The following is a 27,084-nucleotide window of genomic DNA, read 5'->3' as shown; positions in this document are numbered from 1 at the left end:
ATCAGTCCCGCCCCAGGGCCGGGCACGCGCGGTGCATGCTGGGACACCGAGGCATTGTCCGGTCCCGGCTCGGCCGCGGCGCGCGCGGTGCATTGTGGGGTGGAGCCCCAGTGCCCGGGTCTGCGGGACCGAAGGGAGCGCGGCAGGTACGGGGGGCGCGGTGCACGGGAGGAGCCGCGAGGAGCATTCGTTGCACGGGGGGGCACGGAGAGGGGGCAGGTCCATTGCACCGGGGGGCATGGAGAGGGGGCAGGTCCATTGCACCGGGGGGCACGGAGAGGGGACAGGTCCATTGCACCGGGGGGCATGGAGAGGGGGCAGGTCCATTGCACCGGGGGGGCACGGAGAGGGGGCAGATCCATTGCACCGGGGGGGCACGGAGAGGGGGCAGATCCATTGCACCGGGGGGCATGGAGAGGGGGCAGGTCCATTGCACCGGGGGGCATGGAGAGGGGGCAGGTCCATTGCACCGGGGGGGCACGGAGAGGGGGCAGATCCATTGCACCGGGGGCATGGAGAGGGGGCAGGTCCATTGCACCGGGGGGCATGGAGAGGGGGCAGATCCATTGCACAGGGGGGCACGGAGAGGGGGCAGGTCCATTGCACCGGGGGGCATGGAGAGGGGGCAGGTCCATTGCACAGGGGGACACGGAGAGAGGGCAGGTCCATTGCACCGGGGGGGCATGGAGAGGGGGCAGGTCCATTGCACAGGGGGGCATGGAGAGGGGGCAGGTCCATTGCACAGGGGGGGCATGGAGAGGGGGCAGGTCAATTGGGCAGGTCCATTGCACAGGGGGGGCATGGAGAGGGGGCAGGTCCATTGCACCAGGGGGCACGGAGAGGGGACAGGTCCATTGCACAGGGGGGCATGGAGAGGGGGCAGGTCCATTGCACAGGGGGGCATGGAGAGGGGGCAGGTCCATTGCACAGGGGGGCATGGAGAGGGGGCATGTCCATTGCACCGGGGGGCACGGAGAGGGGACAGGTCCATTGCACCGGGGGGGCATGGAGAGGGGGCAGGTCCATTGCACAGGGGGGCATGGAGAGGGGGCAGGTCCATTGCACCGGGGGGGCATGGAGAGGGGGCAGGTCCATTGCACAGGGGGGGCACGGAGAGGGGGCAGGTCCATTGCACAGGGGGGCACGGAGAGGGGGCAGGTCCATTGCACAGGGGGGCATGGAGAGGGGGCATGTCCATTGCACGGGGGGCATGGAGAGGGGACAGGTCCATTGCACCGGGGGGCATGGAGAGGGGACCGATCCATTGCACAGGGGGGCATGGAGAGGGGGCAGGTCCATTGCACCGGGGGGCACGGAGAGGGGGCATGTCCATTGCACGGGGGGGCACAGAGAGGGGGCATGTCCATTGCACGGGGGGGCACAGAGAGGGGGCATGTCCATTGCACGGGGGGGCACAGAGAGGGGGCAGGTCCATTGCACCGGGGGGCACGGAGAGGGGGCATGTCCATTGCACGGGGGGGCATGGAGAGGGGGCATGTCCATTGCACGGGGGGGCATGGAGAGGGGGCATGTCCATTGCACGGGGGGGCACAGAGAGGGGACAGGTAAATTGCACGGGGGGGCATGGAGAGGGCGCAGGTCCATTGCACCGGGGGGCATGGAGAGGGGACAGGTCCATTGCACAGGGGGGCATGGAGAGGGGACAGGTCCATTTCTTGGGGAGGGATTAGGGTCTATTGCAGGGAGAGGGGACATGAGGAGGTCCATTGCACGCGGGGGGGCATGTCCATTGCAAGGGGGGCACTGAGAGAGGAAAGGTCCATTGCACAGGGGGGCATGGAGAGGGGGCAGGTCCATTGCACAGGGGGGCATGGAGAGGGGGCGTGGTCCATTTCATTGCATGGAGGGGGGACAGGTTCTGTTACATGGGGGAGGGCACGAGGTGCAATAGAGGGGGCTGCTGGGCCTGTTGCACAGAGAGAGGGTGGGGTCCATTGCACGGGCCAGGTCGGGGTCCTTTGCTTAGGGGGGCATAGGGTGCATCGAGGGAGCTGGGCCCATTGCAACAGATGGAGGATGGCAGGTGGGGGCTGAGAGTGGGAGGGGACCAGATTGGGCAGGCAGCTGTCTGTCACCCCCATCCAGCTGATGCTGTCTCCGTGTCCCCTGCAGCAGTGGCGGTGGCTTCCCACGCCCACCCTCTGCCCGCAGGGCCATGGGGGATCTGGGCCTGGGCCAGGAGTTCCACACGTGGCATCAGTTCAGCAGCTTCTTCGATGACTGGTGCGAGAAGCACAAGGTGCTGTTCATCATCGCCAGCCTCAAGCCGCTGATCTCGCTCCGCCAGAACCCGCTGCACTACCAGCCCAGCCTGGCCGCCACCCTGCGCTTCCGCTTCGTCCGCCTCATCTGCAAGCACAGTGGCACCTATGTGGGACAGAGCACTGTGCAGCGCAACCGGCTGTGAGTGGGGGCCCTGGGCTGGCTGGGCCACCGTAATCCCTCCCATCCCCCCGGCTACAGACCCCCCCTCTCCCCAAGTCCACACTGCAGCATTTAGGTTCTGACAGCAGATGTTTTCCCTCGCAGTCCTGATGCTGCAGTTGCATGGTGTTCTGCTTCCCCTTAGGCGCAGCTGGAGACCTGTCATGATCCTTCCGCTCTGGTGGCCAAGGGGGCCCTGTGTGGGCCTGGGGGAGCTGCCATTAGCCTTGCCAGGGGATTGCTGGGCGTTGCAGCTGAGTTGTACTTGGGGCTGCTCCAGCTGCTTCCTGGTGAGGGAGTCTCCAGGCTGGGCCATGCCCAGGGTTAAACGTATTGGTGATGGGGCTCCCTGGCCTGCCCTAGGTGTGACAGTTTGCAGCCTGAGCCCCTCTCCTAGCGCTGTGGCAGCTGGAGCATCTCGCTGGCCCTTCTCTGTTTAGTCTCCCCAGGTCAAGGGATGAGTCGGGCACAGGGCCAGTGTGGCCGGCTGGCCAGAGCTGTTCACATCGCTGGCAGCAGCAGGTGACACCTGGCTCTGCTTCAGGCGAACCCTTCTGCCATCCTGTAGGCTGCCCCCTTGCTGACTCCTCTGTTTCCCCTACCCAGCAGTGAGAAGATCGACTGCCCCGCCTCCATCACGCTGCGGCTGGGCCCCAAGAAGGACCGGCTGGTGGTGATCGAGGCCAGCCTGGAGCACAACCACAAGCTGTCAGAGGTGGAGTTTGCTCACTACTTCAAGCGTCACCAGCTGGAGGCCAGCATGGGGCTGCCCATTCGCATCACCAACAGCGTGTCCAAGCGGTTTCTGGCGCCTGACTTGATCTGGAACCTGGAGGACTACAGCAAGGCTAAGGACAAGGGCATGTGCGAGCTGCTGAGCCAGCTGGACGGCCTCTTCAAGAGCGACCCAGGTGCCAAGGTCAAGCTGGTCTTCCAGGAGGACGTAGCTGTGCTCAACAGTATCTTCCTGGCCACGTCACACATGCGGGGGCTGGTGCAGCGCTTCCCCCGCTGCCTCTATATGGACAAGGCGGCCTGCGTCAACAGCGAGTTCGAGCTCTACTCGGTGCTGTGCCAGGACAGCAACGGGCGGGGCCGTGAGTGCGCCTACTGCGTGGCCCGCCGGGGCGTGCCCGACCTGGTCATCTTCATCGTGGCCTCGCTGGTGCAGAGCGCGCCAGACATCAAGCTGAAGGTGAAGTGCCTGACGGTGGGGGCAGGCATCACGGACGTGGACGCGGTGGAGGAGGTGCTGCCCTGTGCCCGGGTGCAGATCTGCCGGCTGCAGGTGCTGGAGGCTCTGTACTGCAAGGCGCGCGAGCTGGCTGTACCCAAGGAGGACAAGGTGCGCAACCTGCTGCACAACATGGCCAACGCCAGCTCGCCCCGTGTCTACAGCCAGTACCTGAGCGACCTGGAGGACGTGGCGCCGCTGCCCTTCCTGCAGTACTACCTGGAGCACTGGCATCACAACAAGGGCACGTGGGCCGAGTGCTGGGCCTTTGAGCGCAACCGCGACTGCCCCTTCCTGGAGCACATGAGCTTCCACCAGCAGAAGCTGCGCTCGGCCCTGAGCCCGCCCCTGGGGCTGGCGGCCTGTGTGCGGGGGCTGCTGGAGCTGCAGGCGCTGCGGGTGGAGATGGCGGCGCTCAATGAGGAGCGGGTGTCGGAGCTGTACCGCGCCGTGTGCCCGCCCGACAGCGCCGCGCTCATTGCTGAGGAGCTGGGCCTGGCCAAGCACGCCAACTACCATGTCAAGGAGGTGCCAGAGGGCTTCCTGCTGGATGGCGGCATCTGCTCCTTCCTGGTGAGCCGCGACCTGGCCACCTGCTCCTGCTCCATCTACGTCTCCAGCCGCCGGCCCTGCCGCCACCTCTTTGCCACCCGCCTCTGGACTGGGCAGCCCCTGTATGACCCTGGCTTGCTGCACTCCCCTTCGGGCAGTGAGGGGCAGGACACCTAGCACTGGGCGGCTGCCCTAACCGGAGTTTGTTTGCGCTGGGTGGCTGCACCCCCTGTCAGGCACTAAAAGGACCAGCCACCTCTTGGCCCCAGGGTGCCCTGTGGACTGACAGCCTCAGGGCTGCTCCCACAGAGCTGCTGTGGCAGTGGAGAGCAGGAATTGCCTGGGGTGGAGAGGTGAGACCTGCCTGCCAGCAGGTCCAGTGGGTGGTACTGGGGGGGGTGCGTGGGATGGGAAAATCCCCATGGCACAAGGCTGAGGGCGCATGGTCTTGGGGCAGTGAGAAGGGGCCTGGAGGTGCTTGGGTGGGCGGGGGAGGGGGCTCTGATTGGAAGTGACACTTTATAAGCTTCCCATCAATAAAATGCCATTTGGAAGGTGCTGTTTGTGGCATGGGGCAATTTGAGGAGAGAGAGGGCTCCCTGCCTGGCCCTCAGAGCCCTGCCCCCGCAGTGAGTCCAAGGCAGACAGACAGACTCCTGGGAGAGACGGGTTCCCTCTGCAGGGGCAGCGCACCTCAGCCAAGATTGACAGCGATGCTGGGCAGCATCGTGAACATCAGCAACACGCAGCCCAGGCCATCTGTAGCTCAGAGACCTGGAGGTTCAAGAAGAGCCCATTGTGGTCAGCCCCGACCCCAGGCCAGCTCTGTCTCCCCAGCTGACCGCCTTGGTGAGAGCCTTGATTCCTTCTAGCAGCCAGCTCTTAACCCTCACCTGGGCCAGCTTCCCTGCAGAGAGACGGGGAAATCCATCCCCCTCTGGGCGTTGGGTGCTAGCTGTCCATGTCCTGGGGACTAGGATTGCCATTGGCTGCAACAGTTCTCCTGCTACACCGTCAGCCTTTCAGTGACCTGTCCTAGCCCAGCTGGGCATGATGCCTGCCAGCATCTCTTAGGCCCTGTTTACACTGCCATTGGACACCCCATGTCTGGCCTGGGCCAGCTCAATTGCACTGTAGGCAGAGGCCCACATTAGGGTGAGATGTTACAGGATATTCCCACTTAGTTCCAGAGACCTCCCCACAGCCCCTGTCCAGTGAGATACCAGCCCTTCACTCAGCCAGTGGGGACAGTTTAGCAGCCCTGCTGCGTGCTCCATGAGAGCCAGGATGCAGTGGAGGCAGCCAAGCACCATGGCTGAGCCTTAAGCTCTCACCATTGCTGCACAGACCTAGGCTTTGCCATGGGGCCTGCAGAGGGAGCTGGAGGACGGAGTGGGGTGCTGTGCTGGCCTCAGGGGACCCTGGGAATCCCAGCTCCTCTGCCTGAAGGAGGAGCTGGGCCTCAGCCAAGCAGGGAGGGCAGCAGGAGTGACCCTCTGCCCCCAGCCTGAATGCCAGGCCTGCCCTCACCCTGGCAAGGGCAGGCGGGTTGTGGTCTGCTCCTGCCAAAAAGTCGAGGGTGGCCCTTGAGGGGGGTGGCCCCTGCCCACAGGGTCTGCTCCATGTGTGGCCAGGAAGGGTAATGAGAGACCCCTATTTGCCAGAGAGGGGATGGATGGGAGCAGGTCAGTGTGACCCTGCCCCCGATCCGCAAGTACTGCTCAGTCGTTGCCCAAGCTCAGCTGTCCCAGTGCCCCCCAGCCCACTAGATAACCCAGAGTCCCGGCCTCCGCCCCCATAACCACTAGACTCCACACCCCTCCCAGAGCTGGGGATGGAACTCAGGCTCCCCCTGATCCTCTCCTGTGACCCAGCAGTTCCCAACCGCTGGTCCACGCAAAGCACTGGCTGCCAGGCTGCGGCGGGTGCCAGAGCTGAAGCCGTCTGTTCACAGCAGCTCTGGGGGCAGAGCCTTAGGGTCGGGCAATAGGGGCCCAGGCCCAGGGCACTGCAGCCTTGCCCCCCCCTCGCCCGTGCGGTTGGAGCCCCAGTGCGTCAGTGCGTGATACAGCTCCCAGGGAAGAAACGTTGCCCCTCCCCCTCTCCTGGCTGGGGGAACCGGCAGCGAGGCTCAGGGCTTTCTCTCCCCCTCCCCCGCAGCAGGAAGCCAGCTCTGGTGCTCCATTTGGGGTGGGGGGGGCAGGCTGCAGTGCCATGCTGGCTTCCCACTGGGAAGAAAGCCCCAAGTCTTGCTGTGGGGAAGAAGTGCTCCCCCACTCCCAGCGGGTGTGCAGCTGTTCCCCCAACCAGGGGGAAGGGGAGGGGGAGTGTTTCTTCCCCATGAACGGGACCATGCAGCAAGGCTCGGGGCTTTCTCTCTCCCCCCGCCCCCACCAGCAGGAAGCCAGTGCCGGCGCTCCAACAGAAACCAGTCAATGGGAGCAGTGGAGGCTGCGTCTGTGACCGGCATGGGGAACGAAGGCAAGTAAGTGCCCCCCACCTGCTCATGCCCAGACCCCCACACGCACAGCCCGCTCATGCACCACCACACTGCTGAGACCCTGCAACCCCAGTCTGCTCCTGCACCCTCCCCCCAGCCCACTCCCACTCCTGCACCCTTCCCCTGGCCAGACACCCTACCCCCAGGCTGCTCCTGAACCCACTCTTGCTCCTGCACCCTCCCCCCAGCCCACTCCTGCACCCTTCCTCTGGCCAGACACCCTACCCCCAGCCTGCTCCTGAACCCACTCTTGCTCCTGCACCCTCCCCCCAGCCCACTCCTGCACCCTTCCCCTGGCCAGACACCTTACCCCCAGCCTGCTCCTGAACCCACTCTTGCTCCTGCACCCTCCCCCCAGCCCACTCCTGCACCCTTCCCCTGGCCAGACACCTTACCCCCAGCCTGCTCCTGAACCCACTCTTGCTCCTGCACCCTTCCTCCTGACCACACACTGCACCTTCCTGTGCTCCTGCACCCTCCCCCCGGCTGGACACCCTACTCTCAGCCTGCTTCTGCATCTTTCCTCCCATCCAGACCTCAGACCCTCCCCCACTCCTGTACTCCCATTCCGCTCACTGGCAGTCCTGTCCCGCATGCTGAACCCCACATTTTTGTCCCAACCCCAGAGCCTAGAGGGTCCCCAAAATCCACTAACCCTGGAACCCCAGAAGAGTAAATCTGGTCTATGGGAACCCCTGAACTCAGTCCTTCCTGTCCTTCCCGCAGTAGGGCTGGAGCGCCAGAGGAGTGAAGTGCCTCAGGTGGGTGATACTGGGCAGGGAGGCAGTGTGGGCACGCTGGCAACGCAGGGCTGGAGCTGGGGACGCAGGAGGGAGGGAAGTGCAGGGGTTGGAGTGACGGTGACAAAATGTTGGGGGTAGGGGAACAGTGTAGAACTTAGAGTTAATGGCAAAGGGGGCACAGAATCCAGGGGTATGGGAGCCCATGGCAGCCAAGGGAAATGGGGGGCACCATGCCCAGGGTGGGGGAGCAGGGGTGCCGACATACAAGTTTGCCCAGGGCACTATATTCCCTAAGGCCAGCCCTGGCTGGGGTACATATTTTGGCAGACCAGTAACATTTTATTTCCATATTTGCATATGCATTATTAACATAAAGAATATGCAAATAGAATATTACCAGTCTGCCAAAAGTTTGTGAATGGGTTTGCTAAATGGTTATAAAGAAGGTTGGGAACCACTGATGTAACCGGAAAGGACGGCAGGAACCCTTTGGAATTGATCTGTACAAGGCTTATGCTAAGAGGTTGAGTCCATGGCTGGCTGGATTGGCTGGCGGGGGAAGAACAGGCTGGAGATGGGTTCTTGATACGGTGTACATAGTTTGTACAGTTGAAGCCCAGATGGAAGCTCATCTGCTCTGGCCAGCCTGATCAGGGAGTTACCCTGCACCTAGACTACTGGGACTGATCCCAGGGACTTGAGTCAGATGAAAACATTTCAGTCCTACTGTGTGTCACAGGCAGGGAGGAGCGACTGAAGGGTGGTGGCAGGGAATTGATCAGGTGAGCTCTGTGCCGAGTTGTTTCAAGCCTGTATTCTGTGCCCCAGGCTGTCAAGGAGAGTGCTGAAGTTCGTATAGCACTCTGGCACGTGTGTACTTGGCCAATAGTGTTGGTGCTGCACGTGCTTCTACGTTAACACTGCAGCACTGTTTCAGGATACGGGAGTATCCCACATCTTAACAGCAAGCCCGTTGTTTTGAAATATAACCAGCTCGCTCTTCTGACGTCTCTGCAAACCTCATTCCACGAGGAGTAAGGGACGTTTCAGAATAGCGGGTTATTTAAAAATTTGGCGCTGTGTAGGCAAATAAGCTATTTTGAAATTTGACTCGAAATAAGCTACGCAATTTGTGTAGCTCAAATTCCGTAGCTTATTTCAAGCTACAGCTGCAGTGTTGACGCACCCCAAGAGTGCTTGTCGCTGCACAGTGTGATGCTGCACCATGGGCAGCTATCTCACTGTGGCATGCAACACTGTCCAGCACACAATGCCTTTTGGGAAATTTTCACAATGTATCGTGGAACAGGTATGTCTTGGCAGGGATCTGGGAATGAGGGGGTCAAGTTCCCAACCTGCAACTTTCTCCTTCTCATAATGGCATCTGTATCTCATCTTTTTTAAAAAAAAATCCCCAAACCTTTGGGCTCTCTTCTGTGTCTGCACCCTGTGACAAACCTGGAGCCTGCAGTGTTCTGCACTGTTCTCACAAACGTTGCAAACCCAGGACATGCAATTCTCCTGTGTGTGCAGACTTGCAGGTTGTGAGATTTCCTCAAGGGCAGTCTGCTGGGGGACATAACAATTCAAGATTGTGACATTAATGAAATGAGCACTGACTGGTGGCATCGCATCATCAGGCAGGCTGGGGCAATATGCAGTGGCTGCAGAGCTTTCCGGTGTGACAGGCCTCGCTCCTGGATCTAGGGGCTGAGCTGGCCCCAGCCTTTGAGTGCCGTTACACCAGAGTAGAGCTGCACTGACAATGGAGGAGCTGGAGATCATTCTCTGGAAGCTGCCAGTCATCCATGGGAAATCATTCTGGAGTTGGAAAATCCATTCTGAGGGTGTGATGGGATGGAGGTCAGTGTTCCCTGTAAGGTGAACACTTGGTCAGCCACCCAGGGGAGATTATAATGCCTCCCCACTGATCAGCAGAGTGCCCACAGCTGGCAGCATGTGTTTCTACTGGTGGTGCACATCCGCACATGCCTTGGTGCATATACAAAAATTGATTCTTCACATGGATGGAAAACTTTAGAAGGAACATTGGTGGAAGCCTCAGGGTCCTGCCATGCCCATTCCAATAAAAGCAGTAGAGGAGTCCTTCAAGCTACAAGGGCAGCGACTGTTTAAAGACTGCAGACATACCCAGCCATGATGGGATGTAGGTGCCATGCCATCACTGTCATGAAAGTATGTAAGGCTGTTGCTTGTCTCCTGCTGCACAGGCCTATGACTCTCAGTAGTGTGCAAGGCACAGAGGATGGATTTACAGCAGTGGGGCAATAGACAACATGCACATTTCTGTTGGTGACAGTCCATCTTGTCCCAAAGGATATCAACAGAAAAGGCTTTTTGATGATTGTTCAACTATTGGGGATCACTGGGGATGCTTCACTGACATCTCTGTGGACTGGTCAGGGAAAGTGCACGACGTGCATGTCTTAAAAACACAGGGCTGGGCAGAAAGCTGCAAGCAGGCATCCTCTTTCCTGACATGCAGATTAATGCTGAAATGCTAATGGTGATCCTGGGGCACTAACCTATAGGAGAGCGAGGGCCTGAACTACTGGGCCCGGTTTGAGATGTTGAGGCCTGTGAAACTATCAATCAAAATGAGGCCATGTGTTAAAGTAGCTGTTTGCAAGTTTGCTGTATGACCTTGGCAAAAATACTGCTTGTGTTGCTAAATCACAGGCACCCCGAAGAAGTGACAGATAGTGAGGATGTGTGAAAACACACACCAGAGGATTAGTCCAAGGCCATCTGAGATAACACCAAACAGGATGTTTTGTCCCAGGCACTGGGAGCATGATGCAAGGGGAGGTGACAAGCAGATATCATGAACCATGTAAGGTGGTATGAGAGTTGTTTGTCTCAGTCTATAAATATTGGGTTGCTAGACTGTGGTCCTGGCTCACAGCATGGCTGGAATCTTTTGCTGTGTCTCCCACTTCTCCTTGCTCTTTTAATAGGACTCTGTCTTGGGCTCCTCCAAAGTAACTAACAGCAGGCAGCTGGGATCGTCACCATGGTTCCCTAAAGATGTGGCAGGTCTGCAACACAGCACTAGATTGACTGTTGGCCACACTGGTCTTGTGGTATTCCTGGTGAAATTCCTTTGCTTTCATGTGGCAAGCTGTTGAGCCCTGTCCTACCCCTGTGTTTGCATCCCTTTTGCAAGCTGAGTGGAGATGTCCATGTTTCTACACTTATTCTGTAGCTGTGTTTGTAGTCTTTTCTTGCCACAGGGTCAAGAGTGTACTCCTCCTGGAGCAGAGAGGAGATACTGGGAAGCTGCTTAATTCGACCCTGGCATGACGGTGAGCTGAGAAGAATGCTTACCAAGCTGGGCAATCAGGAAAAGGCATTTCAAAACCAGGGGGTGGTGGGGGGAGTGGGTGGCTTCTGGACTCTGAGAGTCTGGGTCCTGGGCAGGGGAGTCTGTAGTTGTGAGCAGAGCAGTCACTGTCACAGGAACGTAACATGGTGGAGCAGCTGTTGAAGGACTGTTGGGATCAGCGTGTGCCATGTAGGATGTATGTTCGCATTGTGTCGGCCTGTGCAGGTCAGTGCCACACTGGGGACATGGGTTGTCTGGTCACCATAATGGAGCACAAATGTTGGTGGGGGACATATTGGACCAAAGATGCATGCACAAGGCATCTTCTGACAACCTAACTTAATAGCATAGACCAGGCCATAGAGAATATATATGTTTTCCTCACTTCATCCCATACCTGTCCAGCCCCTACTGCTTGTATTCTCTAGACAAGGAGAGGTTACAAACCAGCAAGTTTTAGGCCAGTTTTATGCCCTCACACTTTATGCCATTCTCTAAATCCCAAGGCTGTGTCTACATTGGCACGATCTTGCACCAAAGCGGCTGCTTTTGCGCAAAAACATGCTGCCTGTCTACACTGGCAGGGAGTTCTTGCGCAAGAACACTGATATGCTAATGTGTGAAATCAGTGCTTCTTGCGCAAGAACTATGATGCTCCCGCTCAGGACTAAGCTCTCTTGCGCAAGAGGCCAGTGTAGACAGGCAACATGAATTTCTTGCACAAGAAAGCCCTATGGTTAAAATGGCCATCAGAGCTTTCTTGCACAAGAGAGCGTCTACACTGGCACGGATGCTCTTGCGCAAAGGCATATGCCAGTGTAGACGCTCTCTTCTGGAAGAGTTTTTGCACAAGAACTCTTCCGCAAAAGAACTGTCTTTGGACCTTTCCCATGGGTCCTTAGCAGCGTGTTCCCAGCATGGCAGTGTGCTTGCTCTATAGCAGGAGTGGCAAAAGCCCCTCTGCGGGCCGGATCCGGCCCACACAGCAGTTCTAGGCCCTGCCCCCAGTGCATTGCCTGGGAGCCGGAGCACATGATCCTTTTTAACTGCTTCTATTTAAAGGGCTTATGCCTTCCCCGCATCTGCAGGGCAACACAGCTATTCAGCCCGCATGAGCTCTTTAAATAGAAGCAGTTAAAAGCATGTCCCAGCTCCCTGGCAATACCTAGTGGCACCAGGAGCTGCAAGCCCTTTTAACTGCTTGGGTGCGTCTAGACTGGCAAGATTTTGCACAAAAGCAGGTGCTTTTGCGCAAAAACTTGCCAGCTGTCTACACTGGCCGCTTGAATTTGCGCAAGAGCACTGACTTTGTAATGTACAAAAATCAGTGCTGCTTGCGCAAATACTTTCACGCTCCCGCTCGGGAAAAAGCCCTCTTGTGCAAGAATACTTGCGCAAGAGGGCCAGTGTAGACAGGGAAGAACTGTTTTGCGCAAAAAAGCCCCGATGGCTAAAATGGCGATCGGGGCTTTCTTGTACAAAATCACGTCTAGACTGGTCAAGGATGCTTTTGCGCAAAAGCATCCGTGCCAATCTAGACGCGCTTTTGCGGAAATACTTTTAATGGAAAAACTTTTCCGTTAAAAGTATTTCCGCAAAATCATGCCAGTCTAGACGCAGCCTTTCTGTTTAAAGGGCTCATGCAGGCTGAGTAGCTGCGTTACCTGGCAGCAATCCTGGAGATGCAAGTCCTTTAAATAGAAGCAATTGGAAGGGCTTGCAGCTCCTGGCTAGCGTGTTGCCTAGGAGCCAGGGACTCAAGCCCTTTCAACTGCTTCTATTGAAAGGACTTGTGCCTGCCCCGTTGCTGTCAGGCAACAGCCCCAGGAAGGCACAAGCCCTTTAAATAGAAGCAGTTGAAATGGCTCACATGTCCTGGCTCCCAGGCAATGGGCTAGCAGCAAGGCTGAGAGCAGTGAGCCCTTTAAATAGCAGGAATTGAAAGGGCTTGCAGCTTCCATCCCCCATTAACATGATGCCTGGGAGCTGCAGGGGAGGCACAAGCCCTTTCAACGCCTGCTATTTAAAGCCCACCTTTCTGCCCGATGCCACACCCCTTTTGGGGCAGCCCAGGACCACTCTGAAAATTTTTGAAGTGGCCCATATTTAAAAATTATTGCCCACCCCTGCTTTGTAGTCACACCCTCCCACACTGCCCAGAACTTTCTAGGCATGGGCCAAGCACTATATTAAGGTTCTGGCAAGGGCCCCAAAGCTGGACTGGGAGAAGCAGCTTTCTGTCTGCTAGTTCCACTCTCTCTATGGGAATAGGCCAGCATCTTATCCAGATGTGACTGGACTGAGACAGTGCACATGTGGATGTAGCCAGCCAGTCCAAAGAGGCTATAGCTGCTGTTTAGGGATAGCAATGCAAGGACGCCCACTGTTACCCCCGTATGGTGCTCCATCCAAACTAGGACTGGCCCCTCTTACTGGACAGGGAAGGTAAAACCTCTGTCCTCTGTGGACAATCCCTACAGCCCCCCACACCTTGCTATTAGCCTAGTGTGAGGGGGGGCCGCAGTGCATTGTGGAAGCCAGGGGGATGGATGACAGGTGTAAGGCAAGCAGGGGGTGAGGGCTGCAGTACACTGGGGCTGGGTGAGGGTGGCAGTGCAATGAGGGGCTGCAGTGCACTGGGGCTGGGTGAGGGTGGCAGTGCAATGAGGGGCTGCAGTGCATGGGGCTGGGTGAGGGTGGCAGTGCAATGCGGGGCTGCAGTGCATGGGGCTGGGTGAGGGTGGCAGTGCAATGCGGGGCCGCAGTGCATGGGGCTGGGTGAGGGTGGCAGTGCAATGCGGGGCTGCAGCGCACGGGGCTGGGTGAGGGTGGCAGTGCAATGCGGGGCTGCAGCGCACGGGGCTGGGGGAGGGTGGCAGTGCAATGCGGGGCTGCAGCGCACGGGGCTGGGGGAGGGTGGCAGTGCAATGCGGGGCTGCAGCGCACGGGGCTGGGTGAGGGTGGCAGTGCAATGCGGGGCTGCAGCGCACGGGGCTGGGTGAGGGTGGCAGTGCAATGCGGGGCTGCAGTGCACGGGGCTGGGTGAGGGTGGCAGTGCAAGGAGGGGCTGCAGTGCATGAGGGTGGCAGTACAATGAGGGGCTGCAGTGCACGGGGCTGGGTGAGGGTGGCAGTGCAAGGAGGGGCTGCAGTGCACGGGGCTGGGTGAGGGTGGCAGTGCAATGAGGGGCTGCAGTGCATGGGGCTGGGTGAGGGTGGCAGTGCAATGAGGGGCTGCAGTGCATGGGGCTGGGTGAGGGTGGCAGTGCAATGAGGGGCTGCAGTGCATGGGGCTGGGTGAGGGTGGCAGTGCAAGGAGGGGCTGCAGTGCATGAGGGTGGCAGTACAATGAGGGGCTGCAGTGCATGGGGCTGGGTGAGGGTGGCAGTGCAATGAGGGGCTGCAGTGCACGGGGCTGGGTGAGGGTGGCAGTGCAATGAGGGGCTGCAGTGCACGGGGCTGGGTGAGGGTGGCAGTGCAATGAGGGGCTGCAGTGCACGGGGCTGGGTGAGGGTGGCAGTGCAATGAGGGGCTGCAGTGCACGGGGCTGGGTGAGGGTGGCAGTGCAATGAGGGGCTGCAGTGCACGGGGCTGGGTGAGGGTGGCAGTGCAATGAGGGGCTGCAGTGCACGGGGCTGGGTGAGGGTGGCAGTGCAATGAGGGGCTGCAGTGCACGGGGCTGGGTGAGGGTGGCAGTGCAATGAGGGGCTGCAGTGCACGGGGCTGGGTGAGGGTGGCAGTGCAATGCGGGGCTGCAGTGCACGGGGCTGGGTGAGGGTGGCAGTGCAATGCGGGGCTGCAGTGCATGGGGCTGGGTGAGGGTGGCAGTGCAATGAGGGGCTGCAGTGCATGGGGTTGTGAAGACAGTGCGGTGGGACACTGCGGGGGCGAGATCTGCGGTGCATTGTAGGCAGGGTCGGAGCTGATGTGGAGGGCAGAAAAGTGAAGGGACTGTGTGTGTGTGGGGGGGGGTAGCCGCGGTGCATTGTGGGAGCTTGGGGCTGGGTCAGGGGAGCGGTGCATTGTGGGAAGGCTCGGGGGCTAAGGGAGGACGGCTAGCCCAGTGAGGGGACTGCTGGGAGTGAAGGCTGCAGTGCATTGTGGGAGCTTGAGGTTTGGGGGAAGTTCGCGGTGCATTGTGGGGAGGGGCGGAGCTTGGGAGGACGGTAGGCCAGTCCAGGGACAGAGGGGAAGGGGTAAAAACCGCAGTGCACTGTGGGGGCTGGGGGCGGTGCATTGTGGGAAGGGTCGGGGCTGAGGAGGACGGCGGTACAGTGGGCGGACTAATGGGGAGTGAGAGCCCCAGTGCATTGTGGGAGGGTGGGGAGGGGCGCAGTGCATTGTGGGGGCTGGGTGCTCTAGTCCCTGCTGCTGCTGCTGCCTGTGGAGCATCCCGGCGCGGCGGGGCCGGTGAGCGGAGCGGGGCGGGGCGGGGCGGGGCGGGGCTGGGGGCGGGGCCAGCGGCCAGTGCACAGGGTGCCCAGCGGGGCAGTGTGGCTGTGCCTTGGGCGGGGTGGGCAGGGGCTGTAGGGCGCTGCAGAGCAGGGAAATGGCTGCTCCAGGCCAGCACAGTCTGCACTTGCCAGAGCGTCTGGTCTGCCTGTGGAATCTCACGGGGTGGGGTTAGCTCCAGAAAACCCGAGACAGTCAGCGCAAGCCTGTGGCAATGCGAGCAGTGCAGTCTGCCAGCGTCACCTGCACTCTCGTCTGACGCAGCCCGAGAGCTCAGCCAGTCGTGCTCTGCTGGGTCCAGTAGCTTGTGTGTGACTTCAGGGGTGGCCAGCCTAAACCTGAGAGGGAGCCAGAATGTACCAATGCACGTCACCAAAGAGCAGCAGTTCTATGTCACCAGCCCTGATCATCTCCCTGCCACAGCTCTCAGCACATCCCACCCCCTGGCAGCCCCACCAGTCAGTGCCTCCTTCTTTTCCTCCTGCTCACTGTGATCATCTCTTTTTCAGTGGGAGAAACTGAAAGGGGGAAGCATGCGTGTGACAGGGTTAGTGGAGAGGGTAGGAAGTGGCAAGATCCTAGGGGGAAAGAGTGGAGGGGGACAGCACCTAGGGCAGAGCTGGAGGTTGAACAGTGAGCACCCTCAGGCCCAGTGGGGATTTGGTACCTATGTAAGGAGCCGCATATTATCTTCTGAAGAGCCACATGTGGCTCTGGAGCCACAGATTGGCCACCCCTGGACTAAAGCATCCATCCTGGACCTGAATCCAGCAAGTGATGGGGAAGCCACCCCGTCCCTTGGCAGTTTATCTCATCCTCCCTGCTAAATAAGTCTGTCCTAGTTCTGGTCGGAATTAGTCTGACTTTAGCTTCCCACCAATGGTTCTTCTTTTGTCTTTTCTCTGTTAGTCAAAAAGCCTTCAGCACTCAGGATTCTCTCTCTGTGACATGTAAGCAAGTTGCCTCTCTTCCTTCTTGAGAAGCAAAACAGCTCTGGCTTGGTCCTTCTCTCTCTGGCAGGCATTTTCACCAGCTCACGAATCAGGTTTGATTTTGTTTTGTTTTCTCCACTCTCAGCAATTATTCAACATCCTTTATGAACACAGACACCAGAACAGCTCGAGAAGTCCAGGTCTCGAGTGGTGTACCCAGAGGGAAAGCTGCCTCCTACCTCCCAATCCAGCAAAGTGTCTGTTGCCACGGCAATGGATTACCTAGGGAGGTGGTGGAATCTCCATTGTTAGAGGTTTATAAGCCCTAGTTTGACGTAGTTAGGGTTGGTTCTGCTTTAAGTAGGGTTTTGGAGTGAGGGGTTCATAAAGCTGCATAGGACCATGCTTTGTACCTGGTGGGATTTCGATACGTTCCCCAGCTCCCTCCTGTCCCTCCACCCCACAGTGTCATCCCAGAGCTGCTGTAAGGCAGAAGAATGCCGATACTGAGGAGTCAGCAATTATTGAGGGTGGGGAGGAGCAGCCTTGGTAGGGTGAACAATACAAGCACGTACACCGGGGACACAGACTGGAGGGTTGAGTCTATGCAGCTGCAAGCCCCTTCCTGATGCCCCTTTGCTCTGTTCCTTTTCAACAGGGCTGGCTGAGGGGTGCCTATCTTGCTGGGGGTCTCCAGCTCTGTTCTCTGCCTGTCCGGGTGCTGATCACAGCTGTCCCCAGCAGGCCCAGCTACCCTGTAAGATGGAGGAGGACGAGCTGCAGGAGAAGGAGTTCTTCTCGTGGGAAGGGTTCAGCGCCTTCTTTGATGCCTGGTGCGAGCGCAGGAAGGTCCTGTTTTTCGTCAAGAACTCGGTCCCGCTCAGCAAATGCAAGTGGGCAACGGCGCCCCCGCAGCCTGACGTGGTGGAAGCCCTCAAGTACAGTTCCGTGCGCCTGGTCTGCAAGGACTTTCGTGGCTCTGGCAAGCTTGATCAGGGGTGAGCACCTATGGAGGGCAGACAGCTGGGCACTGGACAGGACAGGCAGAAGAACTGGGGGAAACATTTGGCATCAGTGCCAAACTGGGCCCGTACCATGGGGATCCTATGCATAGAGTCCTGCAAAACCATGGATATTTTTGCTTAACATTTGTGTATATCTGCACTCCAGATGTGGACACAGATATTCACAGATCATTTTTGTGGCTATGGAAACAAATTTTGAATTTAGGACCTTGCAAATTTGCGGCTATCTGCTTTATATCCACTGGCATCCGCATCCACAGATCATTTTAGTAGAGATGGATACCAATTTTGTATCCATGCAGCGCTCTACTTGTGCATCATGATGTCAGCTGCAGCCCACATTCAGAGCAGGGTCTTTCTGGTTTAGGGCTCGGAGTCCATAGCCTTGCTGTATGAGTGTTAGTAGGGTTATACTCCTCTAGCAGTCAGTGCTTGCCCTGATGTCCCAGGGTGGCAGTAAGGGGCCAAAGAGACTATAGCAGGGACCTGTTTTCTAAAGAGTTTTCCAAAGAGTGGGAAAGTCAGTAGAGGGTGCTGTCCCAGGCAGTCAGTGCTTGGCTGATGTCCCAGGATGGTACCGGGGGCCTTTGCTGTAGGAAGGCAGTCAGTGCTGGTCCCAGTGCCCAGGGCAGCACTAGCAGGCCTGTGTCGCAGGGAGCTGAGCGGCTGATCTAGATGTCAAATTGTATCCTTTCTCACTTGCAATTAAAATGATCCTATGGAGAGTTCCCTTAAGAGTTTGGGTGAGAACTCAGGTGTCCTGGTGAAATTCTAAATTCTAAATATGTCTTCCTACGATCCCCATTTATGTTCTTTGGATGACTCCCCTTCCTGATCTGTGCATTGAGGCAGCAGAGCCTCTACTTTTAAATTGCCCTCATATTCTACCCCAGAGGCAGCTGCATCTCAGTTCCAGGCAAAGAATCCCTGTATAAACAACCTCCACACCTCGGGCATGGGCTCTCTCTCTAGCCTATCCTTGTGTCTCATTGGAGTTGAGAGGCATGTGGCCAAAGGGGCAGGTGAGTGGCTGAAGTCATGCAGTGCACGTTACCATAGTCAGGACTAGGGATGTAAGTGGCCAGTCAACTATCCAATAAGCCTAAGTTTGTCAGATAATCGACTAGTCCCTCGACTAGTTGCTTCCCCCCCACTGCCTCTGTCAGAGAGAGGCAGAAGGGCAGGGAGCAGAAGCAGTGCATCTCCACAGGGCTTTAAAAAGCAGAAGCACAGCGGAGTTAGCTCCCGGGGCCAGGAGCTAACCCTGCTGTGGCTCTCTGGCTTATCGACTAATCGACCAGTCGATGGAAATTCCATCAAGTAATCAATTAGTTGATTAAACTACATTTAATATCCATAGTTAGGAGAGGTTCTCTGAGTCTGTGATGGGGCAAAGCTTACATCCATCAGTGCTGTCAACCTGGCTGAGGTCTGGGCTACCAGGCTCCAAAGCCAAAGGGGGCAGCACCTGCTGCTGCCAGGGACTGGCCCAAATCCCTGCAAGGGGAATGTTGGTGTTGCCTCCCCTGGGGAGCTCCTCCCTGCCACATAGCTTCTGTCAAGCTGTGGCTGACGGTAGTGTTGGGATCATCTCCCTGTCCCATTGTAGAGTGCTTTAATCCCGATTCTAATAATTAATAACAGTCCCCAGTTATCAATGAGTCCTTTCTCCTACAGAATTCACAGTGCTGTGACCAGGAGGGTAATGTTGTTATCTCCGGTGCACAGAGGAGGAAACCAAAGCACAGACGAGCAACAGGACTTGCTGAAGGGCACACACCAGGCAGAGCCCAGTTCTCTTGAGTCCCAGTGCGGAGCTTTGTCCAGTAGGCCACACTGCCTCGCTAAAACTGAGTGTTCTTAGCCAGATAAGGATCTACCCCAGGGGTGGGCAATAATGTTTTTTTTGGGGGGGTGGGGGCAATCCAAGATTTGGTAAGTGGTCAAGGGTCACACTTTTGTGTGGAGGGGCTGCAGGCTCTAGGTTGGATGCAGAAGGGTGCATGGGGTAAAGAACTGGGGTGCAGGAAACAGTGTGGGGTCTGAAAGGGTGTTTGGGTGGGGAAGGAGGTTGTGACCTGGGTCAGGGAATTGGGGTGCAGGAGAGGATTCTGGCCTGGGGGAAGCATGTAGGAGGGGGTACAGGGACTGGAAGGGAGTTGTCACTGGGTGCAGAGGGTTTGGATGGTGATCTGGGGGAGGCTGGGGTGCAGGAGGTGTTGGGGTGCCAGAGGCAGGCACTGACTGGGAGGAATTTATCTAGGTGTCTCCTGGCCAGCAGGTTGCAGCACCCCCAAGGCAGGCTGGGCTCCCTGCCTGCTGCAGCCCCAGCCGGCTTGAAAATACAGGCTGCTCCCTCTTCACGCCTCTCAACTCCTGTGGGGGAAGAGGGTTGCGCTGCCCCAGTCTCTCAGGCGAATCTCTCAGCTCTAGTTGGCTGGCTGTTTCTAGCCAATAGGTGCTGAGAGATTGGCTGAGGTCACTTCTTATTGGCCGGTTGTTTCTGGCCAATCAGAGCTGAGGATTGGGCTGGGGGCGGGGAGATCACGCAAAGCCTACCCCTCCCTGCAGAGCAGAGAGCTGCAGGGGCTGTTTTTTAAACCATAGCAGCTGTATGTGCCTGCAGGTCCTGGCAGGGTGGTCTGCGGGCCGGATCCAGTGGCTTGGTGGGCCGGATCTGGTCTCCAGGCCGTATTTTTCCCAGCCCTAATCTAGCCCCTTTCTTGGCCCTGACCCAGTGCTTCCTTATGGCAGGGAGTTGCCCAAACCTATAGCTCAATGGGTGAGGGGTTTCCTCCTGTCACTCTGCCTATGTCCTGGTTCCTGGGTATGGGCAGAGGTACCCATCTCCTGTCCCTGTTTCAGTTAATGCTGTGGGTCCCTCTGTCCCATCCCTAGAGCTAGCGGATACACAGGTGTTTGCTGGCCAGGCCTCTCTGTCACCCTGGTACCTGTGTTTGCCAGACCTGGGTGAGCACAGGTCCCACTCTGCGAGTGGGCTCTGCTGCCTCCTAATCCACCAGTGTGGTTTGTGTGGAGGTCTCTGTGGTTATGTCTACACTGGTGGCTTCTTGCGCAAGAACATCTTGCACAAGAAAATGTCCTCATTGCCACGTGCGCGCTGTGCTTTTGCGCAAGAGCTCCCATGGCAGTGTAGACGCTCTCTTGTGCAAGAAAGCTCCGATAGCCATTTTAGCCATAGGGCTTTCTTGCGCAAGAAATCCCTGCCAAGTGTCCACACTACCTTCTTGTGCAAGAGCTCCTGCACAAGAGGGCTTACACCTGATAAAAAAAGAGCGTAACTCTTGTGCAAGGAGCCCTCTCTTACCACGCCGTACTGTAAATTTCCTTGCGCAAGAGCGGGTGGGTAGTGTGGACGCTCTGCAGATTCTTGCGCAAGAACAGATGTACTTACACAAGAAGCCGCGAGTGTAGACATAGCCTGTGTGTTCAGCCTGTCTCTCTGCCTGCAGGGAGCAGCAGAAGGGCTGCAGTGCCAACATTGTGCTGAAGATGAGCCCCAAGAAGGACCGGCTGATTGTTACTGAGTGCCAGCTGGCCCACAACCATGCCCTGTGCCCCATCGAGTTTGCCTACTACTTCAAGAAGGGCTATCTGATGGCCAACTCCTGCCTGCCAGTGCGCACCACCAACAAGATCTCCAAGCAGTTTGTGGGTGGGCCAGACGTCCGACGTCTGCTCTCTTACTGCAAGAGCCGTGACCACGGTGTCCTGGATGTTCTGACCGTGCTGGACGGGCTCTTCGCTAGCGATCCCGGCGCCAAGGTCAAGCTGGTTTTCATGGAGGACAAGGTCATTGTGCAGACCATCTTCTTCCTCAGTTCACGCATGATGGCGCTAAGCCGGCGCTTCCCACTCATGCTCTTCTTTGACCGCATGGTGGGGCTGAATGAAGAGTTTGACTTGTACTCAGTGTTGTGCGTGGACGGGGCCTGGCATGGCCGCGCGGTGGCCTATTGCCTGACGCAGCAGGACACGCCCGACCTGCTGCGCTTCATGCTGGCCTCACTGGTGCAGAGCGTACCTGAGGTCAAGCTGCAGGTGCGATGCGTCACACTGGGGATGGAGATTGCCCACTTGGAGGCGGTGAAGGAGCTGCTACCCAACGCCCGTGTGCAGATCTGCCGCTCCCAGGTGTTGGAGATGCTCTTCAGCAAGGCGCAGGAGCTGGGCGCCGCTGAAGACGAGCGCATCTGGCCCCTCCTCTGCCGCCTGGCTGCAGCGAAGTCACCGGCCGCCTACCAGCAGGCGGTTCAGGAGATGAAGGTCATTCTCCCCCAGCCCTTTGTGCGCTACTTCCAGCGCCATTGGCAGCCGCGCAGCGAGATGTGGGTACAATTCTGGGCCTTTGAGACAGCCCGCGATGTCAATGCCTGTGAGCTGCTTAAGCAGCACCAGCGCCGGCTGCTGGCGGCCCTCAGCCCCTCGCCCACTGTGGCGCAGTGTATGTTGGATCTGCTGGCCATGGAGGAAAGCAGCGAGGCCCACGAGCTGGACGAGGGGGAGCTGGCCATGCACTACCGTGCTATCTGCAAGTCGGAGCCGGCTGGCCTGATAGAAGAGGAACTGGGCTTTGTGCGGCAGAGCCACTACCACTTCCAGGAGACGGCCGAAGGCTACCTGCTCCATGACGGCGTGTCCGAGTTCATCATGGACCGGGCCCTTACCTGTTGTTCCTGCTCCATCTATACCTCCAGCCTGCTGCCTTGCCGCCATCTCTTTGCCACACGCCTGCATGCCGGGTTGGCCCTCTTTGACCCTGGTTTGCTGCACAGGAACCGGGCGGCATTGCTGAGCACATGCTAGGGCTGCGGGGGACCCCATTTGCTCTGGTTGCTTACTGTGTAAGTCAGGGACCAGTTGCCCACCTGTGGCTCACGCATCAGGGCAGAAGCCCATTGCCACAGTGGCAGTGCCCTGCATTGATGTCATGCTGGATGGGTTGCCTGGGTGCTGGTCTTTGTTTTCACAAGAAAGAAGGGAAAGTAGCAGGTGGGGACCACAGCAGGCTGAGTCCCCCTTATGGGCCAGGAGCTGCTGACCCATAGTGAGAGCACCTGCAACGTGTGCCAGGTAGGGATCCCGAGGTGGCTGTGTACCTAGGTAAGCTACGTACTATTGGTGAGGGGTGCTCTCTTTTGTCTGAGAACACCCACAGCCACGCCGGGGAGGGACAGCTGTAGGCGGGGTGCCTATCTTGGGCTGTGTCCTGCTGTCGCATAGCTGACAGCACCTGCAACTTGGGAGGGGCAAGGATTCCAAGGTGTCTGTGTGTCTGTCGGGAGCTGAGCACTGCCTGCCTTTAGCTGAGGGAAACCACAGGCTTCTGGCAGGGCCGGGTGGGCAGATGGTGTCAGGTGGAGTGTGACGCTTTGGCGTGTCTGCGCTGGCAGGCTCAGGCAGGCAGATGGTGGCAGGTAGGATGTGACATACTGGGATAGCTATGCTGGCAGGGACAGGGTGGGCAGATGGCACCAGGTGGGATCAGATGGATGTTTGCATTGGCAGCAGTGGGAGAGTGGATGATGCCAGGCAGGGTGTGATGTGTTGAGGGTGTCTGCTCTGGCAGGAGGGTGGGCAAATGACTCCAGGCAGTGTATGACCCATTGGGGTGTCTGCGCTGGCAGGGGTGGGTCAGTGGATTATACCATATGACATTTTCTTTGTATGGAGAATACCCTTTATCCAATAAACATATTTTCCTTTTGGCTCTTCCTGGCTCTTCACTGTCTTCCCTCATGCTCTGATAGCTCCGTAGTTTCTTTCTGGGCCAAACCTGGTGCTGACCAGCCTGTTGGCCATTGCTACAGTGCCAGGACACTGTATCAGCTGGTACCAGGCCACCATCCCTCTGCAGCTTCTGACTGTTCTCGCAGTCTCAGCTTTCATTCCTTTTAAACTGTCAGTTTCCGGTGGCATGGTTGTATAGAAAACACCCCGAAGGGCCCAGAGTGTATCCAGTGCTGGGGCATCTTCTCGGGCAGGTGCAGAGCTTGGCTCCACTCAGCTGCGGGAGGTATTAACTCTGCTGCCCAGTGCCGATGCTGATTTCAACGTCAGCCCTGGCAACTGGTTCATGCCATGGGACAATGACAGGGTGATATCTGTGCCTTGTCCTAGCACTGACAGAGGGCACTGCTTTGTCAGCTCCAGGAAGGAGGAGCCAGCAGTGTCCCTAGCATCTTCAGTGCCCCCTGCCGCAGGGGCTGAGCTGGGAGCCACACAGCCCTATACTGGCCCTCTGCAGTTCAGAATTCACATCTCGTGGCTTGGCTTTGTGCTGGCCATGGGCACAGTGGGAGAGGAGCTCCCGCCCAGCATCTTGACCCAGGGTTCCTAGGCAAGAGTGCAGGGACTCCATGAGCTGGGCAAATGGGCAGTGTAGGGTGGAGAGGATGCCATAGGACTCCATGGGGGCACCTCAGCATGCGGGGGTAGAGGTAGCAGGGTTGGGCTGAGGAGAGAGTCTGTAGATGGGGTGGGTGGTGTCTGGACAGCGGCAGGAGTTAGGCTGCGTTTGCCAGCATGCTCCCTGAGCATGGCGAGGCCAGGGTGTTTGTGGCTACTAAAATTATATTTCCCAGCAGGCATAGTGCACGTTGGCTTTTTGATGTCATGCGTTCGGTGCCTTGTCGGAACGCGGCAGGTTGGATTTTTTTTTTTTTCCCACTGAGAGAGGCCAGTGGCAGGGGCAAGTACACTCGGTTCGGATTGGACATGAGCCCTGCAGAATATGATGTGCTGGGGTGTCTTCATTGGCAGGTGGAGGTTGGTGTATGATGCCATCTGATGCTGTCTATGTATAGAGAATACGCTTTATTGAATAAAATACATATTTTCCGTTTTGACTCTTCCTGCTTCACCATTCCTCCTTATCTTCCCTCATGCTCTGATAGGTGTGTGGTTTCTTTTGGGCCCAAACCTGGAGCTGCCCAGTCTGTTGCCCATTGCTGCAGTGCCAGGACTCTGTATCAGCTGGTGCCAGATCCCTACACCTCTGCAGCTTCTGGCTCTTCTCATAGTCTCAGCTTTTATCCTTTTTAAACAGTCAGTTTGTGGTGGCACGGTTGTGTAGAGAACACTCCAAAGGGCCCAGTGTGCATCCAGTGCAGGGGCAGAACTTGGTCTCTCTCAACTGGGGGAGGTATCAACTGTACTGCCCAGTGCTGATGCTGATTTCAGTGTCAGCCCTGGCAACTAGTTCATGCCACGGAACAATGGCAGTGTGATGTCTGTGCCTTGTCCTGGCACTGACAGAGGGCACTGCTCTGTCACCCTCAGGAAGGAGGAACCAGCCGTGTCCCTAGCATCTTCAGTGCCCCTGCCACAGGGGCTGAGCTGGGAGCCACACAGCTGTATACTGGCCCCCTGCAGTTCAGCATTCACAGCAGGTGGCTTGGCTTGGTGCTGGCCATAGGCACAGCGGGAGGGGAGCATCCGTGTGACCCCCGCCCAGCATCTTGGCCCAGGGTTCCTAGGCAAGAGTGCGAGGACTCTGAGCTGGGCAGCGCACAGGTGGGGAGGATGCCCTAGGACTCCATGGGGGCACCTCAGTGTGAGGGGGCAGGGGCAGTAGGGTTGGGCTGAGGGGAGAGTCTGTAGATGGAGTGGGTGGTGGCTGGACAGTGGCAGGAGTTAGGCTGCGTTTCCCAGCATGCTCCCTGAGCACGGCGAGGCCAGGGCATTTGCGGCTACTAAAACTACATTTCCCAGCGTGCGCTGCGCGCCCTTTTCTGCCTTCGCACGCAGCTCACGTCGGGTGCTGTGACGTCACGCGCTTGGTGCCTGTCGGAACCCTGCCGCTTGGATTTTTTTTTCCCCGCGAAAGGAAGGTGGGAGGCGCGAGCCCCAGGTTAGGATTGGACGCGAGCCCTGCAGGTAGCCGCGTGCGCGCGCCCGCCCCCTCCTCATGCCGCCGGAGTGGGGACCGTTGGGGATAGAACGTTGGGCGCCAGCGACCGTTGGCGGCTCGTGTGGGGGCAGAAATGGCGGGAAAAGCGGCTGCTTGCCTCCCCACCAACCTTATTAACCTGCCTCTTTCGCAGCCGCTCCCAGTCCACCGCCCGCCTGGCCGGGGCCGAGCGCGTCGGCTAGGCGGGTAGTCTCCCCTTCCCGTCTGTGGCTGGCGCGCAGGCTGCCTTGCCCGGGTGAGGCCCACAGCCCCAGGCGCCGTTTGTGCGCTAGCTCAGCTGGGCCTCTGACCTCTGTGCCCTTCTCTGCCCGCAGCTGGAGCCACCATGGTGAAGGGGCACTGAGAGATCCCCAGAGCGACTGACGTGCCAGTCAGGCCTTGTGTCTGTCTGGTCTGCAGCAGCGGCTCCCCCCAGCCACCATGATGCAGCGCCCCATCACGTAAGTGCTGCCCCGTGCAGGCTGGGCGCCTCAGAGCCCTTCACTGTCCCGTTCTGGACTGGAGTGATGGAAGAGCAAGTGATGGGGAAAGGCCGCCTGTTCCTGTGTCTCCTTCCCTATGTCAGCAGAGCCTGCCTGTGCTGTGGCTGTTCCCCTGCCCCAGCAACATATCTCAGACCCCAGGGGCCAGGCTGGCTGATGCAGGAGGGCATAGGCCCTGCCTACACTGTTTGGTGCATTGCCTTTCAGAGATGAGGCCAGTCCTTGGTCTCGTGGCCTCTCTCTCTTGTTAGCCTGTACTCAGTGCTGTGGGCATGAATGCCCATGTGTGTCAGGCCTGCCCTGCAGAGACTTGCTGCCCCACAGAGCTCTGGCCACACTTGCCCCCATGCAAGGTAAGAAAACAGCTTGCAGCTAAATGAAGCTTGGACAAGAGCTGCTTCTGTACCTGTGGGGTGATGCTGCAGCTATTCTGGGTATTGCTGGAGCACTCGAGACTCCTCAGTTGGACTCCCCAATGCCATCAGAGAACTTTGGGGCTGTAGCTGCCAATGCAAGGCTTGCTCTCGTTGTACTTTAGCTTGTTGCCTGGATGACTGACTATATCAAGTGACTGGAAGGACCCTTGATGGGTCCCTATGCTGTGCCAAAGGGTTCTCCTTTCCACAAGCATCTGTCTAGTTTGCCCGTGCAGGGGTATTAGATAGGCATTTGTTTGCTGTTCTGGGCAGGTCATTTTTCCAGCCCATGAAAGGGACAAAGGCTGAAAAGGAGACGGAGAAGATCAGACTACCAGCAGAGGAGGACTCAACCGACCAGTGTGTTACTGTCAGGTTTTGGGGCTCCATTATGCACCATTATGGGGGGTGTTGAGGTGAGCCATCCTCTGACCCACAGCTTTGTTGCAGAGTATCAGAGGCAGCCACAGTGCAGAGAAATGGCCTGAGCCTCCATGTGGACTCCCCAGTGAAATCTGCCAAGAGGCCCCTGCGCCGGTTCTTGGAGAGTGACAGTGATGAGGAAGTGGTCATGGAGGAAGCTCAAGCAGAGGTGGAGCCCAAGCAGGACAAAAGCCCCAAGAAAACCAGCAATAAGCAGGTATCCTCTGCACTCCATACCCCTCCCCTGGAACCCACATGGATCCAGCCTGGGATCCTGCCTCCCCCAGCACCAACTGGAGTATAGGCTAACCCATGATGCCCTTCACTTTGCCAGCACCTGCCCACTGCCTTCTCCATATCTTGCCTTAGCTCCCTTCACTCTAGCCAGGCTCTGGACTCTCTTGTATGTGACTTCCAATGCTAGACTTTCAGGGTGTCTTCTGCAGGTGGTGAGAGAGATACATACAGTGCAGTGTTCTTTCTGCTGTGACAGAGACCTGCTGAAGAAGATTGTTCTGCCCCTTATATCTCTTAGGCCACCTTGGAACCCCTCCCCAACTTTCCTCCAGAGATCCTCTCTTAGGACCGTGTGTGGGCTTCTG

The 27,084-nt window shown here is 57.9% G+C and overlaps 2 protein-coding genes across 6 annotated transcripts in view; both read left to right on the top strand.

The window, feature by feature from the left end:
* The first annotated feature begins 15 nt into the window (after positions 1-15).
* On the top strand, positions 16-24,097 carry ZSWIM9 (zinc finger SWIM-type containing 9). The gene is made up of 7 exons (XM_075914272.1): positions 16-146; positions 2,134-2,424; positions 3,052-4,407; positions 6,629-6,716; positions 15,157-15,229; positions 16,862-17,201; positions 20,702-24,097. Exons 2-7 carry the CDS (start codon positions 2,177-2,179, stop codon positions 22,053-22,055), a joined length of 3,459 nt encoding a protein of 1,152 aa, XP_075770387.1. The 5' UTR covers positions 16-146; positions 2,134-2,176; the 3' UTR covers positions 22,056-24,097.
* Positions 24,098-24,954: 857 nt separating this feature from the next.
* LIG1 (DNA ligase 1) overlaps positions 24,955-27,084 on the top strand; it is a 39,432-nt gene continuing 37,302 nt past the window's right edge. For 3 of the 5 annotated variants that reach the window (XM_075914369.1, XM_075914368.1, XM_006132991.4), the window contains exons 1-4: positions 24,955-25,101; positions 25,476-25,601; positions 26,333-26,419; positions 26,510-26,699. In XM_075914369.1, the coding sequence (XP_075770484.1) occupies positions 25,582-25,601; positions 26,333-26,419; positions 26,510-26,699 (297 nt within the window). In that variant the 5' untranslated portion in view covers positions 24,955-25,101; positions 25,476-25,581. Of the gene's footprint in view, positions 25,128-25,177; positions 25,397-25,475; positions 25,602-26,332; positions 26,420-26,509; positions 26,700-27,084 lie in introns of those variants that run through there. The other 2 variants (XM_014578514.3, XM_025189618.2) reach the window with 2 other exon arrangements.

This window comes from Pelodiscus sinensis, chromosome 33, assembly GCF_049634645.1.
Source record: "Pelodiscus sinensis isolate JC-2024 chromosome 33, ASM4963464v1, whole genome shotgun sequence".
NCBI lineage: Eukaryota > Metazoa > Chordata > Testudines > Trionychidae > Pelodiscus > Pelodiscus sinensis.
The sequence above is the reverse complement of the archived record's forward strand: the minus strand, read 5'-3'. Positions and strand labels throughout refer to the sequence as shown.

Bases quoted from the DNA above. Each gene is read 5' to 3' on its own strand.
- ZSWIM9 (XM_075914272.1), top strand. From the start codon at position 2,177: ATGGGGGATCTGGGCCTGGGCCAGGAGTTCCACACGTGGCATCAGTTC. The intron at 2,425-3,051 runs GTGAGTGGGGGC...TCCCCTACCCAG, and splicing joins ACTGTGCAGCGCAACCGGCT to CAGTGAGAAGATCGACTGCC. The intron at 15,230-16,861 runs GTGAGCGGAGCG...CCTTTTCAACAG, and splicing joins ATCCCGGCGCGGCGGGGCCG to GGCTGGCTGAGGGGTGCCTA.